Source organism: Branchiostoma floridae, chromosome 18, assembly GCF_000003815.2.
Source record: "Branchiostoma floridae strain S238N-H82 chromosome 18, Bfl_VNyyK, whole genome shotgun sequence".
Taxonomy (NCBI): Eukaryota; Metazoa; Chordata; class Leptocardii; order Amphioxiformes; family Branchiostomatidae; genus Branchiostoma; species Branchiostoma floridae.
In genome coordinates this window covers 16,815,225-16,833,530 of record NC_049996.1, presented here as the reverse complement: position 1 = coordinate 16,833,530, position 18,306 = coordinate 16,815,225, and the positions used below count along the sequence as shown (strand labels likewise).

The following is an 18,306-nucleotide window of genomic DNA, read 5'->3' as shown; positions in this document are numbered from 1 at the left end:
TGCATGACCCAAAATCCAATATGGCGGCGCACATGGACACCGATGAAAACAAAACAGGTATTGCTACTACAAACATGTAAAGATGTACTGCAGAAACCATGAGAGTTTAGCGGCGCCCCCTACCTGAAATGACGAGGTGAGCAGCAGAAGTTGCTCTGCCCACGCTGTTGGACGCCGTGACACTGAACTTCCCAGAATCCTCTGGGAAGGCCTCGCGGATCACAAGGGCTGCCAGATCCCCCTCACGTATGATCTGTGGAAACATCCCAAATATGTACATTAGTATTCACATTATCACAAATATGCAAACTTTAGAGCTGACAGATCCCCCTCACGTATCCCAGCAAAGTCAGTCTGGTCGACATATGTCACCTTCATCAAGGCTAGACTGACTACACTGAAGGTGTTAGCTGCATGTGTAGGAGGTACTGTAAATGCATTTAAGTTCGCGGGGATTTAATTTCGCGGTAGTGGGAAAAATGACTTTTCACGGTGGATTTAATTTCGCGGTAACACCATAGACTGCAGTCTAATACCATAATGGAAAAATATTCGCGGTGGTTTTAAGTTCGCGGTGAAGTGGTCACCGCGAAAACCGCGAACATTTATCCACCGCGAACATTTCTGCATTTACAGTGCATGTTTGTCTGTATATCCGATTTTTTACAATTTTCCAATGAAAGTTTGTATCAGAAGGATCAAGGTCGTGATGCTTTCTAGTTCTACATGGTGGTACTAATAGAACCAAACCAGAGATAGAGCTGGAAAAGACTCTCTTCCTCTTAATGCTCTTACATGTACCTTTACTACATTGCCTGAGGATGGAACTGTTTTACAGAAATCTAACCATCTAGATGTATGTTAAAGTGCACATTCTGTTTGATAGAAACTGTAAGATATATAAATAAATAAATAAAGTAAAAAACATCATGCTTCTTTGGGAAGAGTACCCACCTGGAAGTCATGTGACGACTGTATCTCGGCTCCTTCGCGAAACCACTTGATCTCGGGCGTGGGCACGCCTGAGATGCGGACCTCAAGTCGCACCTGGGCACCCTCGCTCGCCTGCATGCTCTGCAGGCGCTGCGTAAAGTCTGGTGGCTCCGTCACGGCTACGGGGGGAGATAAACAAGCGTTACTATGGCAACTGTAATCAAATGGCGCCCTCGCTGGCCTGCATGCTCTGCAGCCGCTGCGTAAAGTCTGGTGGCTCCGTCACGGCTACGGAGGACAATAAATATGCGTTACTATGGCAACTTTTCATTCTTTCTTTCTTGGTTCTCCCGTCGCTTCGATGGATGAGCGTCCCTCGCATCTTGTCCCCTCGTCATCAAACTGCAGAAATAATCCTTTTTTTTCTTATCCTTTTTGTCTTGATGTTCAAGCAGTTTGTCATGCCTCTATAATTCTAACATGGACCATTCCGGAGCATTGCTATTGCATACACAGACTGTACCAAGTCCCTTAACCGGGGTGTTCCTTAGCCTTGATCACAAGTTCAGCTGTGGAAGTGGCTTTGCCAGCCCGGTCCTTGTTCCCCCCCCATAAATTTGATATGAACTATGCCAAACTATCATTAATGCATAGCAAGACTGTACCAATTCCCTATAACAGGGGTATTCCTTACCCTTGACCACAAGTTCAGCTGTGGAGGCGGCCGTGCCAGCCTGGTTCTTGGCCTTGCAGGTGTATTTCCCAGCATCCTCGTCGAAGACTTCCGGGATCACGAGTTTCGTTTGCCCCTCGATATACGTGATCTCGAAGTCGGGATTCTGGCTACAGTCCTGCCCGTCTTTGTACCAAGTAACCTCCGGCTGGGGGTCACCTAGGAAACAGCCAATGGAAAATGGTGTTACAGATTGCACTATAGGAATGGTCTGGCGGTCACCTAGGAAACAGCCAATGGAAAATGGTGTTACAGATTGCACTATAGGAATTGGCTGTCACCATGGAAACAGCCATGTTGCAATGCAAAACTCATTTTATTGTAGCCATGTCAAAATTTGCTGTCCCAGTCAGTGTTTGGAAGCCCAATGCGTTTATTTTCCTTGTTAAATCTGTAATTTCAAGCTTACAAAAATACATTGTTCTCAATTTCATGTCATAGTTTATGGCAGAAATTTTTGTTTGTCCCAACAAGCAAATTTCTGTCCTGGGACAAAGGGGCAGGTCTTGGATACAGCCCAACATATAACTTTCACCAGGCTTCCAATCCATATGCAGATGTTATGTGGGTATCTATATACTGTCTGGGGATCTTACATCCCCAAATTTGGCTGAAGAGCACTGGCTTTTTCCTGCCCAAGCTATTCTCAGAGTTCCCCAGGGAATATACCATATAAGCCTACCTAGTTTTGATCCTCACTCTGACAAGGACATACAAATATTGCAATGTACAATCATGTACGTGTACTACTAATCTCCAAGCAGATTCTACAATGGCATAAGATAGTACCAAACTGGCCAAGGAGTATAGTTAGCCAAGAGGTGTCCATTTGCCATATCAAAACACACTCCCAAGCCGGCTTCACTCCTCTGGCAGCTTTTGATACTGTCTTATGCTACCGTAGGATCTGCTTGGAGATTAGTACTACTATGATGTAGTATTAGTATTAGTAGTAGTAGGCATCCTTCCATCTACTATGATGTACTGTAGTTATATTGCACAGGCCAGGGGATTTGGAGAGAAAAATATCTATCATAATATCAAACAAACATTTTGTGAAAACAGCTTTCAAATCGCAATGACAGAAAATGCTTGCACAATGTGAAAAATGTAACAGTGTTTGTTTTATTTGGATCTCCATAAGTGTTACATCTTCTTTTGAGAAAAACAAGCACACACAGCACTTTAAAGTGATCGACATCTGGTGAACAGAGTAACATTTTCATTCATTCAAGTCAAGTTTGTGATGAGAAAAAGGACTGTCAAAGATTCTGTTTTGATTTTCACAGCTGAAAAGGAAACACTTTCCCCATTCCACACATCCATCCCTCCCACATACAGGATAGGTTTCATTTTACCCAGCTTAGGCCAATCATCACCTAATTGTGACCACTTGACACCCCAGTGTGGCCACAGGTCCTGCAGAGCCACAAGCCTGTGATTTTCTGCCTGATTAGGCAATTTCACACCTCAGTTATTGTGTCAACAGCTGCTCTCCAGGGACAGGGGATAGAGTCTGCTTGTACCAAACCTCCTGGATAGTACTGTGAACCCATTTGATACTGCCAATGATTTTAGTGTTTGGGGGAAAGTCTGGTACAATAGCCTAACTTTTATCAAAATTTCCAACCTCTGGAACTGATAGGGTGAGATTTTCTTAGGCCAAAAAGGAAGGGAATAAGCAAATAAAAATGGTACACAATGAACAAACTGCATGGAGAATGACAGAGTTTTGTTGCAGCAGCTGTTTTCACAGGGAGGGAGGGGGTCTGAGTAGGAACAGGTTTATCCACAGTTGACTGTCGGGATTATATATACATGAGCATCTTACACTGTTATAATGACGTCAGAAACATCTGACAGTGTAGGAAAACAAAGAAATCTGACTCTAGTTTGGCACAAATTTTGAGTACATGACCATGTTAAGGTTACACTGCTCCTAATGACATCAGAAACATCTGACATTTGACTCTAGTTTGGCACAAAATTACAGCAAGTTTCACAAACACCAGGATTGTGACAAATTTAAATAGATCATATGGAAACATGACCATGTGGCAATGCTCCGAATGACATCAGAAACATCTCAAACAGCAGGAAAAGACAGGAACTCGACAATTCTTTGGCAGAAAGAGATTGTTTCACTGCGGCAGGCTGATTATACAATGTCATCAGCCTGGCACACTATACTCCGAATATGACCCCAGCAACTTTGACAGCATGGAAAAAACAGAAACCCTTTGGATGCTTTGGGATGCTTAATTCACACCAGAAACATCTGAAACAGCAGGAAAAGACAGGAACTCAACAATTCTTTGGCAGAAAACTACAGATTGTTTCACGTACAGTTAGTGAGTAGCTGTTTAGGATTGCCAAGAGCCAGGTCATACTGCTCTGAATGACATCAGCAACTTTGACAGTGTAGAAAAACAGAAACCCTTTGAATACTTTTGGATGCTTAATTAACACCCTTAGCTTGACTCCTGTTTGGCACACAACTCCAGATTGTAGGAACCACAGTTGGACTGTGACAACATAGATTATACACAACCCTGTCACACTGATTCGAATGACATCAGTATTAGTGTAGAAAAAACACGGAAAGTCAGAAACACGACTCCTTGGCAGAGCACAGGTATGCTAGGAACGCCTGCAGTCAGAACGCCACAGCCAAGACTCGCCCAACATACTTGAGATAAAGAGAAGAAACTGGGGCTACTTAAAGAATCCCAGCAGCCTGTATGTTTCAGAAGATAAGAAGCTGCCAAGATGCTGACAAATTTGTCAAATAAGGTGGATGTGGAACAGCTGTGCCCTTCATCTAACCTTCAGAAAGACAAGCCCTTATCACATTAAGATCTTGCCAGATATAAAGAAGCTGTAAGAATTATACAAGACATTTAGTCTGCAATGAGAAATAAAAACCCTCATAGCTCTGTGAGATGCTTTTTTGTGAATTTCTTGTTTCATTCATTAATATGTGAATTTCTCACTATTTCTATTTATGTGTTTCACTGCCTAAGTTGCACTTGTGCAAAAAGTTTGGCTTCTATGTTAATTGATTTTTAATTCTTGTTAATTGAAGATTCTATGGATTCTATGAATAGTTGTGTTTTGTAAGCTGTGTAACCCAACACGTGTCATGAAACACAATACACCAGCTGTGTAATTTCACACCTGTCCTATAACATGATATCCCAGCTGCTTTCGTCCATTTAAAGTCTATCTGAGTCCAGGAGTGTTTGGGACAGGTGCAAAATTTGGAATTCCAACTTCTTCAAGAACATTTCATTCTCAGAAATTATATGCTTCTTCCCCAGGATATCAACTGACCTGTGCCTTCAACTCCTTAAAGAAAAAGTCAATGTCTTAAAGGAAAAGCGAACGTCTTACCTGTGACAAGTCCTTCAAACTCTGCTCGCTTGCCCTCAACAACAGCGATGCTTCGGATTGGTTGGACGAACTTTGGCGGTTCCATGTTTCTTATGATTGGTGGCTCTGGTACTCTAAGGAGGGAGACAAGAGGGTTGGAATAACGTCTTTAAAAAATATATCTTAAACATCATGTATTCACCTTATACAATTGATGAAAATTGCTTGACAGAACCTGTTCACATCAACAAAAGCTAACCAAACTCCATACAATCCGAATGTAAATCTCACTAATTTATTTAGATCCAATACAACAGAGTTCATTCATTACACATGTACAAATATTGCAGGAAACAGTTAATATCATAAACACAGGAAATTTAGAAACAAATATGTCAGAATAATGTCTGCACAATTCAGTAAGGTAGCCCTTCTAAACAAAAAGAAAACTTCTGCTCCACATAAATTGTCAACCTCCAGAATAGAAAAATGCTGGTAAAAATGAGCTAAAATTGTCACAAACTGAGCCGTGTCCATGGTAACCCTCAGCCCACATGACTGCCTAAGGACGAAGAACACGCGAGACGTAAACATGACGTTTCAGAGTCTCAGCACTGCTGGTTTTTCAAGAAACTAGAAGAAATCTTGAACAAAACTGCCATCACAGTTTTTATCCCAAACTATGTTCTCCCACGACTCTATCAAAGGCCTGCATCCAGTAGAAAACAGGAGAACCTTGCCCTGGAATGTGCGGAGCTGTTACCTCAGATTTGTGATGGGATAGTTGTAATGTTGGCTTTGTTCCCAGACCCACGTTAAACAGACATGAACTTGGATTAGACTTAGGTAGGGTTTATATCATTGAAGGTAATATTCACTGATCCTACAAAAACAGAGAATTCTGTGTGGTAAACTAAAGTTGTTCTAAAGGGACGAAATAACCAAAATCCAGTAACTGCACTAAAAAAATGGCACTTTTCACAATTTCACAATCAATGCAGACTTTTTGCAGACCTCCCTGTTCCAAAACATATGCTGAACATAAAAGGATGAATACTGATGGTAATAGTAACTCCTCAATCTGACAATTTGGCAAACATTTCAAAGATACATCTCATGGGGCAGATACTACTAGCATTAGATGCAAAAGGCTATAGGAGAACGGAAATGTAGAAAACATATCAATACAATAAGAACTTGTTCAAAGCTTGAAAACAGATAAAACCACAGTAAAAATCAATGTTCATTGAAAATGAACAGTCTGTCTGTAGCTGGATATATGTTGTTGCCGTTGATTGATTTGGATTGATTTTATTTTGCACTTTAAAAACAATCATAAATACAGCAAATTAAAGAAAACAACAGAACGTGCAAGGGGAGAGAAAAAGCCGTGTGGCTTATACAACCTCTACCCCCTTCAAAATTTACAAATCATAATGCTATTAAATGAATATGAAGACCATACATCAAACCATAATAAATCAAATAAATCAAATGAAACCCAGTGATCATCATGACGCAACAAATGATCTAGCTAAAAAAACTGAAGCAGACAAAACTGAACATGATCTACAGATCATAAAGAAATAAGTCAAAATCATAGAATTAACCTGCTAGCAAATACCGAATGAAAGCAAATACAGAAAATCAAAGCAAGGGATGCAACAAACAGGCACCAAGTACATGGTATAATACTTAATAATAACTGAAATATGGAATTTGCAAACTTGACCCTACAGCCATGTTTGGGTGCAGCTCTCCGGAGCAATGGAGGATGGGTGTCAAGTTTCAGACAAATAATGGACAGAGAGTAAAGAGCAAGACAGATATACTGATGGTTGGAATATCCATATTCTGGGAGGCCATACCAATTCTATCTCTTGGTTCCCGGAATTAAAAAGAAAATGCAAAATTGAAATAGTTGTGTATCTCCTAGCTCTGCAACCAATGTCTCTTCCACATACATGTATATGATTTACCACCTTACATACAGAAATCAACCCTCGGGCATAAACTTGCAAACAAAATTGTATTGTAACAGCAAAAGACAATAAACAATGGCTTTGAAGAATTGACAATTAACAAACGATGCTGCCAATGCAAAGTTTACAAAGTTGCTTTTGTACATGATAAAATGATTTCAGCTATCTAAAGTCATCTCCTTGAAATGTCCCGAGTTGGGTGCAGTTCGGTAGGGTTATGGCAGAGGGGTATCGAGTTTCAGATGACGGAGACAGAATTTTGGAGCGGCCCTCCATAAATAGAGAGGAACAGCATGGCCCACATGCCTGACATTGTCTCCTGCTTTACACTATACATTGGGAGGGGGGCATGTAGTACCCCATACACTTCACAGTTTACTCACGAATTTAACAAACAAGACATAATGTGAGAATAATGAGCTTATAGATCAGCTTGCATGTACTGATAGAAGGGGAAGCTTGACGACCTAAGCAGCTTTAATGAGAAATATCTATGACGCTATGCTGAAGTTATTATGTATCATATTACAAGCAACAGACATGGAAGAATTATTTCCTAGCCGACAACTGCATGTTTCGTGCAGTAATGTCATCATTCGAGTTCCTTTATACGAACCATCTACAGCACAGGCTACAATTCTTTGTACCAGGCTATCAATACAAAGTCAAAAAAGAAGAATACGAAGAGGCATTCTGATATTTCTTTAGGATGAAAAATGCCAGTTATTTTTGCCCCTGCTATCATGGTATCTTGCTCAGACAGAAAGGCATCTGTTTGTGGCAAGGCATCGGTTTAAGCAGAATTAAGCCTTAATAAAAGAGAAGACAGAAGAGGAAAGACTTTTACCTTCTTCAGAACTCACGAATCGTTGTCGATATCCAAGCGTTGCTTTCAGCAGTTCAAACAGCACACACACACTGCACTTCTTTATCCACACGATCAGCACACAAAGGAAAACCTAACCTAACAATTCCTTATGTCTAGATAGAAGGTTTCCGGATGAATGTTCCTTGTTTCGTCTTCGTCGTCCCCGATTACTCTTATTTCGAGGCGGGAGTTCCACTGCGGAGGTGCGCAGGGTTACTCCATGTTTCCCGGAGGACCGATCAAGGTTAGGTCTTCCTTTTTTCCGCGGCCCGGCACGCGGACTTGTAGAGAACCTCCTGACTAGGGCAGCTGTTCGCAGGCTTATATACCCCCCAGGTGGAATGTAAAAGGCATGCTGATTGGCTGGGAGGAGGCATGGGGGGATGTAAGGGAGGCTGTGGTTGGTTGGTAAAAGTGGCAGGTGCAGGGGGATATAATTAGACTATTTTGCAGGGGTGGTCATCTGTCACGTTACACAACGAAAAAAATCACAATCTTGTTTAATACCAAAATATGGAGGATTCCTCATCTCACAAGTTTCAATCCTACAAAGCGTTTGATGAAGCAATGCGGATTCTAATTTTGTTGATAGTCTCTTTCTTGTTTGCTAAGTTTGATAAATGCTACAGAAGGGCATTGCTTTAAGAGTATGGAATGGGGGTGTGTGTGCTCATTTGATATGTGTAATATTATTATTTTATTCTCTTTCATAGAACAAGACTGCAAACAGGATAGCAAAGTTTTTCTCTTGCTAGCTGCTCTTTCGATGGTATATTTCATTGTAAGATTTAAAATAATGATAAAAAAGGTCCAATAATTGCCAAATTCTGATGTATTTCTACAAAATGTACATCATTGAGTGCATGATACCTACACCCTCCCTGACTGCAGTGAAACCTGAAACCCTGTGAGCCCCAGGCCTCAGCATTGCTACATGCTGTTATTCCACTTGGCAACAATGTCACAACTCAGGGGGACACACAACTGCCACATGCACCTGTCAGTCAAGCCAGCATCCACCAATCAGGAGGGAGATGGCACTTTGGCTATCAGCCACAATATGTACTAAGTCCTTACTGTCTGCATATGTGAGTCATAAACGTGGTACAATTTCACAACATTCCTGTAGCCCATGTATTCCTCAATTTCAGTTGAAGTATCAGATAACAAGTCAGAAAGTGAGGAAAAGCTAAAAGAAAATTTTGTTGCCATCCTTTCCAAGAGGGTAGGAAAAAGCTCAATCAAAACAATCAAAACCTGGATTCTTTTTGCCCAGTGCTACACAATGTATTCTGTTTTGCAGTTTTGATGAAGTTAAAAAAAATCTATTACATCTGTCTTTTCAAAAAAAATCTACAGACTTAACAAATATGGCAAACTACCCTCCAATATGATGAACTTGACCCAGAAGTTGACCACAAGCCTGGACCAAACCAAGGTCAGCTGCCCTCAACTCAACTAGCAGAAACACAGCCAAGCTGACAACATTCTGGTACTAATGTTGCCACACTTGAAAGCCCAAACTTGCTACAAAGTGATGGGATGCTAGCCAAACTGCAAAAGATGTCTCCTGTAGTCCTGTTGCTTCTGAATATGAATTTGTTAAGGCTTGAAAATTGATGAAATCCATATGATATGTCAGCAGTCATAGCTGAATATGACGTAAACAGTCTAAAGCCAATCAAGGTCTGTCTGATCATAAATCATTCACAAGACAAGCTGACGGTATCCTGACTTGAATATTGGGACATGGCCATATGTATAATGTAGCATCCTCCTATAACATCTGAACGTTAGGTTCATGGTAGGAAATATTGGATTAGGATTTCATCCACAACACTGTTGAAACAACCAGAGGGGTGAGTAGAACAGAAAGAAACAAACCCGGGGCGGCAGATCACAAATCGAACATGCAAACCGTTCGGCCAAAAGGCTTAAGCTGTTAGTCGTCTTCAGTTTAGCAGTCCTTAAACACTACTGTTACACTGTCCTGAAAGTGCAGGAATTGTTTCCTAACTTGAGCTATAGTCACTGATCCTATTTTGCACGATATGATTACGTTACATCATAATGTATAGCCTCCATTGGTCAATATTGACCATGGTCATTAACCCTACGTAACATCAGCCTTACAGCTTCAGCTAAGGCTTGACTGTTATTCATGTTCAAAAATGACAGTCTCTGCTGCATAAGACACATCTGTAAGCTCACTCAGTTCTGTTCAATTCATTAAACTAAGTTACTAATTTACTTATTAATTAAGACCATCTTTTGACATACAGAGATAATGAGAAATCAAGGCAAGACTTTATGTATAATCATAAGGAGACAGCTGTAGCAGTGGGGCTGATGTTAGTTAGGGTTTTACTATTGATATTGAACAATGGTGGACATATATACAATGTATATGAAGAAATAAACAACAGATTTTTAAAGAGCTTTAACTGTTACAGCAAGTTTTGCTTCATGATAGGCAACCTAAGCAAAATATTACAGCGTCAAAGTGGAAATATTCTGAATATGGCAATCTGCATGATATTGACATCTACTACACTGTATTCTCACATTTACATCATAATTTGATACTTTGAGTGGTTAAAAACAGCCCAGAGACAAGTTGCACGAGGATATTCCTTTAAGTTATTATTGTACCCCCCAAAAATAAGGACTTGATCTGGAATCCTTGTGCAACTCATTCCTGTGCTGTTTTTAACGGCTCAATTTATGAAATAATGATGTAAATGATTGTGCAAAATACTGCATTAGATGTCAATATTATACAGACTGCCTTATTCAGAATATTTCCACTTTTAACAATGTAATATTGCTTAGGTTGCCTTTCACTAAGTTCATTCTGTTTTGGATATGCATGTGGTCCATAAGGAGTTTATAAGGAGACAGTGGTGTCAGTTTCCGGTTGGGTAACATGTGGGTTACACAACGTCATCTGTTTGTTTTAAGGTTTGGTAACCAAACAGCTGATGCACCATGACACATATGTAGGACAAAAGACTCTTTTATGAGTCTATACACATCGACTAATGCTTAGTGTTAAAGAACTAGGACATGACATACAAAATGTATGCATATATGGTTTCAAGTAAGGATGATTCCAATTATCTTTAACTCATGCAGTGGAGAGTGTTTTAAGCTATATGATCATCTGATAAGTCCTCTTATACTAACGCTTGAATTCCACTTACAAAATGTATGCCATTACATAGTTGACTTGCATGTAACTTCTCTGACTAATACCTTTTACAGAGAAGTAAAGCAATGGAAACTTTAAGATAGAAACAATTGCATTACAAAGAAGTGGAAAAATGTGAAACTCAAAATTTTCCTTAGGTAACCCTTTCCAGATTGTTCCAAACTACATCATTATGTAAACCTTTACCGGTGAACCGGTACATCTGCCATAAATAGCATGTTGCGTAAGGTGCAAGGAATGATGGGAAACATTGTTCCCCCAAGAAAATCATTCGATTCAAAATTTTTCTCCTCTAAAAGTAATGTTGATTTTAGATTGACAAAACATTGTATGTATTGGCATCCTCAATACTATTTTTCTAATGTACAATGTATATTTTCATGCATGTTGAAGATTGAAGTTGGCTCAGACACAGCTTAATGCTGACAATGTGTAGGAAACATCTACAAGTCATCATTGCTGCACTATTGTAAGCTATATTGGGTGGTTGTATAAGGAGGGGGTAGTTGTGTAAAGGGGGGGGGGTGCTGACACAGAAATATCTATAGCCTTGCACAATAGCGATGACATCAGCCCAGCACAATGACTGACTGAAGATTACAAGCAACCCTTTTCAACATCCTCTCATGATCAGAAGGACAGGATACATCTCAATAGCTAAGTATTCCAACCACGGTGAGAACTTGAGATGGTTCTGATGAAGTTTAGATGATATAAATGTATGTCAGCACTGATGCTTGTTTAAGGTTTGGGAGAGGGGGTGGTAAAAGTGTGTGTGTGTTAGAATGAGACAGAAATGACTGTAGCTTTCAAGGACAGGATATAGGCAACGTTTCAAACAATTTTCAATTTTCAGAGCCTACATTAGTTTGTTTGACTGTTGAGCTGAAAGAATGCAAACCATGGTTTAAGGACGGAGCTTGTACTGATGAAGTTAAGCCTTAAAATTGGGCAATATTGCTCTTGCTTGCATAAGGTTGGAAAGAGGGTTGTATAAGGGGGAGGTGCTGACAATGACAGAAATAAAGCTGAAGCCTTCAGAAACATGAATAGATATGACATCAATCCAAATCTATGGCTGAATCAAACCTAACCAACAGTTGCAACCCTTTGCAATAATATAATGGACAACAACCAAGAATCAAAAGCTCATCAAAAATCTTTTGCAGCAGAAGTGAAGTTGACCCACAGAAAGTTTCCAACATATTTCAATAAGCAATAAAGACTATCATGAGGATGCTTTTTGAAACTGGTGCTCTATTGCTTGCGTAAGGTTGATGGGGGGGGGGGGGAGGAAATGATTTTGTAAGGGAGACTGACAGAAATATCTATAGCCTTCAACAATAGAAATGACATCAGCCCAGCGCTATGGCTGACTCAAGACTGCACTGTGATGACCAATGATGTCACTGTTATAATTATAGCACTGCTGTTTCGCCAGTGTTTCCCTGCCATTGCAGTCATCACCATTGTTACGGGCGTGTTGCTATGGCTGACTAAATAGTACTCTATGGTGGTGCATTATGTCACTGTTACATTAAATTTTATAAGACTGCTGTTTGGCCAGTGATTCCCTGCCATTGCCGTCATCATCATCGTTACGGGCGTGTTGCTATGGCTGACTAAATAGTACTCTATGGTGGTGCATTATGTCACTGTTACATTAAATTTTATAAGACTGCTGTTTGGCCAGTGTTTCCCTGCCATTGCAGTCATCACCATTGTTACGGGCGTGTTGCTATGGCTGACTAAATAGTACTCTATGGTGGTGCATTATGTCACTGTTACATTAAATTTTATAAGACTGCTGTTTGGCCAGTGTTTCCCTGCCATTGCAGTCATCACCATTGTTACGGGCGTGTTGCTATGGCTGACTCAGTAGTACACTGTGGTGGTGCATTATGTCTCTGTTACATTTGTAGCACTGTTGTTTCGCCAGTGATTCCCTGCCATTGCCGTCATCACCATCATTACGGACGTACTGCCCGGACTAAGTTAACCATTACTGTATACTCAGGGCCTTAGCTGTGCTTGTCCCACACTGTTAGAAAAGCTAAACCAGTAGTTGGGGAAACTGCTGAAGCAAACTAACACTGGTGTGATGTGCAATATGAGGCTATATGCAGTTCCAACCATCGTGCAAAAAAATGAGAGCTGAAAAACAGGAAACTGGAGAGTCTCAAAGATGGCCCACTGTGGCACTGATAGAGGCATAGGAACAACTAAGGCTAAGGTAAGGATAATCAGGCGATATTTACCCTGTTTTTTTACTCCTGTAATCAGGCGATATTTACCCTGTTTTTTTACTCCTGTTACCTGACCACAAAAGTACATAGTGCGGACGGCTGTGTGCATCTACATGTAGCTTTGGACTTAGGAGCCTCATCAGGGCTCATCCCACCTGACATCGAGTCATCTTCAATACCGAAGGACCACCAAGACTACCCAATATAGGACTGTTGGCTAGCAAGAGGACCCAACTTAGGTAGTGCAAAAATTCAACTGCCTGGTGAATCGTATATGTAACTTAACTGTAGAAGAAATTTTAGCACTCCAAGACTGGAAACCTCTGTGCAGGCAGCATCTTTGCGCCTAAGGGATTTACATGTAACAGATTCTCTCCTGATTTCCCTTACAACTCTTACCTTTCCACTTCCATGGGTGGCTCTTCCACTGGTTGTACAGGTTGTGCAGCTGGTTGCATAGCTGGTTGCACAGTTGGTTGCACAGTTGGTTGCACCGTAGGTTGCTGCACAACAGGCACTTCTGCCCTTTCCCTCTCCTCATCACTTGATGGTGCTGAGGAACATCAGATCGTAAATGATCTCTCCTTTCTCTCGATTTAATCATACATCTATGCTCAAGCTCCTTTTGAAAAGTGGGGTAATCAAATGGGTTCATTCAAATAAACAAGTTTGCTTTGAAACTTATAACCTACATAATTTTTTCATATACTATCACATACTTATTTTTCAGAGAATGGACCGGTATTACAAGTGAAAAATTAAGGGGACCAGAAGAGTAAGAAGGGTTGAGAAAACTGGTGGTCAGATCTTTAGTGGTACTCCTGCGTACCTTTAGTGAAAGACTTAGACTAAAGCAGAGTTGAGATTAGAGAGACTCATTTTTCACACAATGCACAAATTTCAACTTAAGGTCTTCTCTGGTGAAGATGTGATAAATTGCCAATTTGTCCTTGCCTATTTGGTCAAGTCAATGTTAAACATAGCTGAACGACCTTGAGATGGTCTCTATGGCAACACTGCTAAAGGTTATGATTGGGCAGCGGTGCAGTCAAGCTAGATCCATCACCATGGTAACAGTTACTATGGGAACAGAAAGTATGTCTGCTGTGAACTTATTGTTAGCATGAAGAAGGAAAGTAACTTGCTTTTTTTTTATTTCTGTCTGATTTTTTTGTACCCAGGAAATTTAATTGTGCAATTTGATATGGTGGCTTTGCAAATTCTCCATCAATTGGTAAAAACTTGAGTAGAAAAGTATGAAATGCACCAAAACGTTCCAAGCTATGTGAAAACTCTGTTTCCATCATGATTCAGAAATGAAATTTAGTACTGTTATGTACTTTTCCATAAAAGTTATGACACTAAAACATGTATGTGAAAACACTCGCTAACTTGTTTGGCTATATTTCCTTTATGATTAAGAAAATTTAAAAAGAGGCTCCACAATAAGTTTGGAATTCCACTTTTCCCATTTTGAAATGTGCTAATATTTTCAATATAAAAGCACTTGGTGAAAAGTCTTTTCATATCATTGACAAGTATGATGTACAGTTGTGAAATATGATAATAACTTTCATGAATATTCATTTTGAAAATTTTCTTCCTGCAGATTCCTGCAGGAAGCATTTTTCCTGCAGGAATTCCTGCAGGAAAAACTTTTTCCTGCAGGAATTCCTGCAGACATTTCCTGCAGGACAAAGGTAAATTCCTGCAGGAAGAATGTTTTCTGCAGGAATTTCTGCAGGAATTCCTGCAGAAATGACCTTAAAATTAATATCTAAAGCAATGACAGGAAGAGTTCTGTATGCATTTGATTTTGTTTTGAAACTGTTAAACTGTGCCAATTTCATTAGCTGTTATAGCCTTGACTTTCAATGTCTAAAATAGATATATATTGGAGGCATTGTTTATTGTTTCATTTTCCTAGTTTTATTGATTATGTTGCCGGAGATGCCTGAGGCATTAGAAAAAAAAACTGCCCTATGAATTAACTTGTCTTTAACAAAATGCCTGTCCTGCAATGGTTACTCATATTTTTTTCAGAGGTACTCATATTTTTCAGAGGTACGGAAGCTGTGGCAATTACTATCAGGAACCTCTTCTATTTTTTCTTTAACCTCAATACTGACGTTTTATGAGTATCTAAGACAAGTTGAGTGCCCAAGAACTATCCATTTAGCATCCATAAGCTAAGTAAAAACATTTAAAGGATCAGAAGTCAGCAAAGAAATGGATCTACATTATTTTTTGTAGTACCTCCATTAGCACCTGTACCATGCATAAGATAGAGTTTAATTGCCAATATGCATGCTGACGAAATTGTTGCCGCAGCAAGAGGATGATGGTTTCTACATGTTTTTGGGTAATATTCGGTGAGGCAGCGATCGCCCTCTACCCACAGTTCCTATAATACTGATCACAAAATTGGTACCTTATTCTCAGTTTGACGCAGAACCGGACGGACTAACCGCCCTGGTATGGAACGTTGTGACGATAGCATCGGTCACGAATAGGACTTGCCTTACTTAGAACAAGATTTCCCTTTAGAAAACTGAAAGGCATCTTCTCTGATTGGCTGACAGCTGGTTTGTGGCGAAGCAGAGGGACCAGACATTTGCCAGAAGGAGTATGTAATCCCTCTGCATAGGAGCATGCGGTGTTGAAAATGATGAAAATATGCCGGGAGTTGGGGGGGGGGGGGAGGGGTGCTTGCTCCCAGCAACTTTAACTATGTGAATTTTGATGGAAATGTCATTAACTTATCTTAGTTAAAATGCAAGAAATAGCATTTCAGAGGGTCAAGATTTTCAGGCCTCTGGTGCGATGCGTTATGCCTTCGGGCTTCGGCGCTCCACGTGCTGAAAATTTTGTCAGCAAAAGTTCACTTCTACCCCCACCCCAAAATGGATTTACTGCCGCCCGCGTAGCCTCTGTAGTGGGAACTCTGCCCAAGCTAAGCAATGTCATGGAGGCAGCTGACATTGCCTGTCATTCCTCCGGGTTCTGGACATCTTTTTCTTCTCACATTGTCATTAGCTAGTCAGCTTCTCGTACAACAATCCTAGCCTTGTACGAAAGGATTGCGCGTTATGCTTTGCAACTCCTCCTGAATTTACTGTTAAGCATTACCAGTCCTCCTGAATTTATCGTTAAGCGTTACTCCGCCTTCTGAATTCACCGTTAAGCATTACCAAGACAACCCCCTCTCTTGCAGACCCTCATGTAAGGGTGCCCACATTAACAAGAAAACTTGAACTTCTCAGAATGCTACTGACCGTATACACTTTTTCTACATGAAAGGATTTGAACTCCTATCCTATGGTCTACCAACCTGATGAAATTATTTTGGGGACTTCCAGTAACTATTTACTGAATTCTAAACTACAGTAAAAAATTTTGCTCATCTTCTGGACAAGTAAATCATGAACCACTTTGTTAGTCATGCTGATCGCTGGTATCTTTGGGTTATAGAAATCAACCAGGCTTTATATAATAAACCCCTCAGGGTCACCCCGACCAATCGAATGGGGACATCCCTCGCGAATGTGCACACTCCTCTAGAAAAGAGGACACTCCTCGACGTTCAAGGGGACGCTCCTCTTGGAAATGGGATGTGCCTCCCTTTATTAGGGGACGCTCCTCCACGAAATGGAATGTTTACCGGGCATAGGGGACGTCCCTCCAACGTGTCTAATTGAAATGATATATCACCCATCACCAGATCCGATCAGTTAAAAGTTCAATTTGACCAGTAACACCCTTTCGTCAGCTGTAACTCTTTTCATGCTTTAAAGTCATTGAGATTGAAGCCATTCTCTAATCTCCTTTGCACCTACATGTAGGTGTTTAAAATCCAACAACAACAATGCATGTATTAATTTATAATGACAGGTAATTAGAGAAATGAATGGTAGTTGCAACTTGGTAATTAAGAAGTAGACTAAGTTTACCCAAGGAGGTTTAACTTCCTTCCTTTACCTTGCATATCACAAAGGAGTTTTAAAGCTCTGAGCTCACTGACCTAACCTAGCTTTTCCAACAGCAACCTAATGGAATAGATTTTTAGTCTTTACTATTTGCCTTTGGTAATCTTTACTCTTGGCTACCCCAGGCCTAGGTCTCTTGTGATTTTATTGATAAAAGCTCCTTGGTTTAAGACAAAAAAAATTCCTGATCATTTAGATGGTGATAGGTTTGAAGGCTGATATCAGATATTGATAGCCAGAATAAAGCTGCCAAACCAGAATGGCTGTCACATCAAAATATATGCCACAGGCCTTCTACTACTTAGAATAATAAGAATAATTTGCCACTGCAGTCTGCATAGGGTATTGATAGGTGAAATTTGGGGTCCTGGCCTATGGACTATCTTGCAGGTGCTAGCATGTGCTATAGAGAGGTGTTGAAAAGCTGAAAGGCCGACAAAGTAACAACAAACTTTTTGATAACCAAACTTTATGATAACCTGGGTTTTGATCTGGTACAAAGTACCGTTATCTTTCGGACCATTAACAATTTAACAGGAAGCCATGAATGCCATGAAGCTGTTACCGGTGATTCATATGAATAGAAACATCAGGCAAAAGTTTGTTCCAGAGATTATTTGTAGTTTAGGTTCCAAATCCTTAACTGCATGGGCAGGCTGTATATAAGGCGCTTACCTTCCTGATTTTTTTGTAATTATGCACATTGTTATGCGGGTTGAAAGGAGGTCAGTTATTGTCAAGGCATGCTTTCCAATTAGCAAGTTATTAGCAAGTCCCACAGGGACCTTCCCAAAACACTGTGAAATTTCTATACACCACTGCTTTATAGAGCCTGGTGGGCAATCAGGCCAAGCAAGGAGGTTGAAATGATTTTTTTTAACCTCCTTGGGCCAAGGAAGTTTCATATATTAAACGTCCTTGGTCAGGCAAAGAAAATTTCAGATTAGAAACTTTAAGTTGAAGAAACATTCACTT

General features: G+C 40.3%; 1 protein-coding gene across 1 annotated transcript in view; it reads right to left on the bottom strand.

Moving 5' to 3' along the window:
• Positions 1-18,306, bottom strand: part of LOC118405877 (titin-like) — a gene marked incomplete in the record, with an annotated part of 208,106 nt that overhangs the window by 159,487 nt on the left and 30,313 nt on the right. The window contains 5 exon segments of the mRNA XM_035805692.1: positions 124-253; positions 955-1,112; positions 1,628-1,825; positions 5,060-5,172; positions 13,745-13,898. Coding sequence (XP_035661585.1) covers positions 124-253; positions 955-1,112; positions 1,628-1,825; positions 5,060-5,172; positions 13,745-13,898 — 753 coding nt within the window.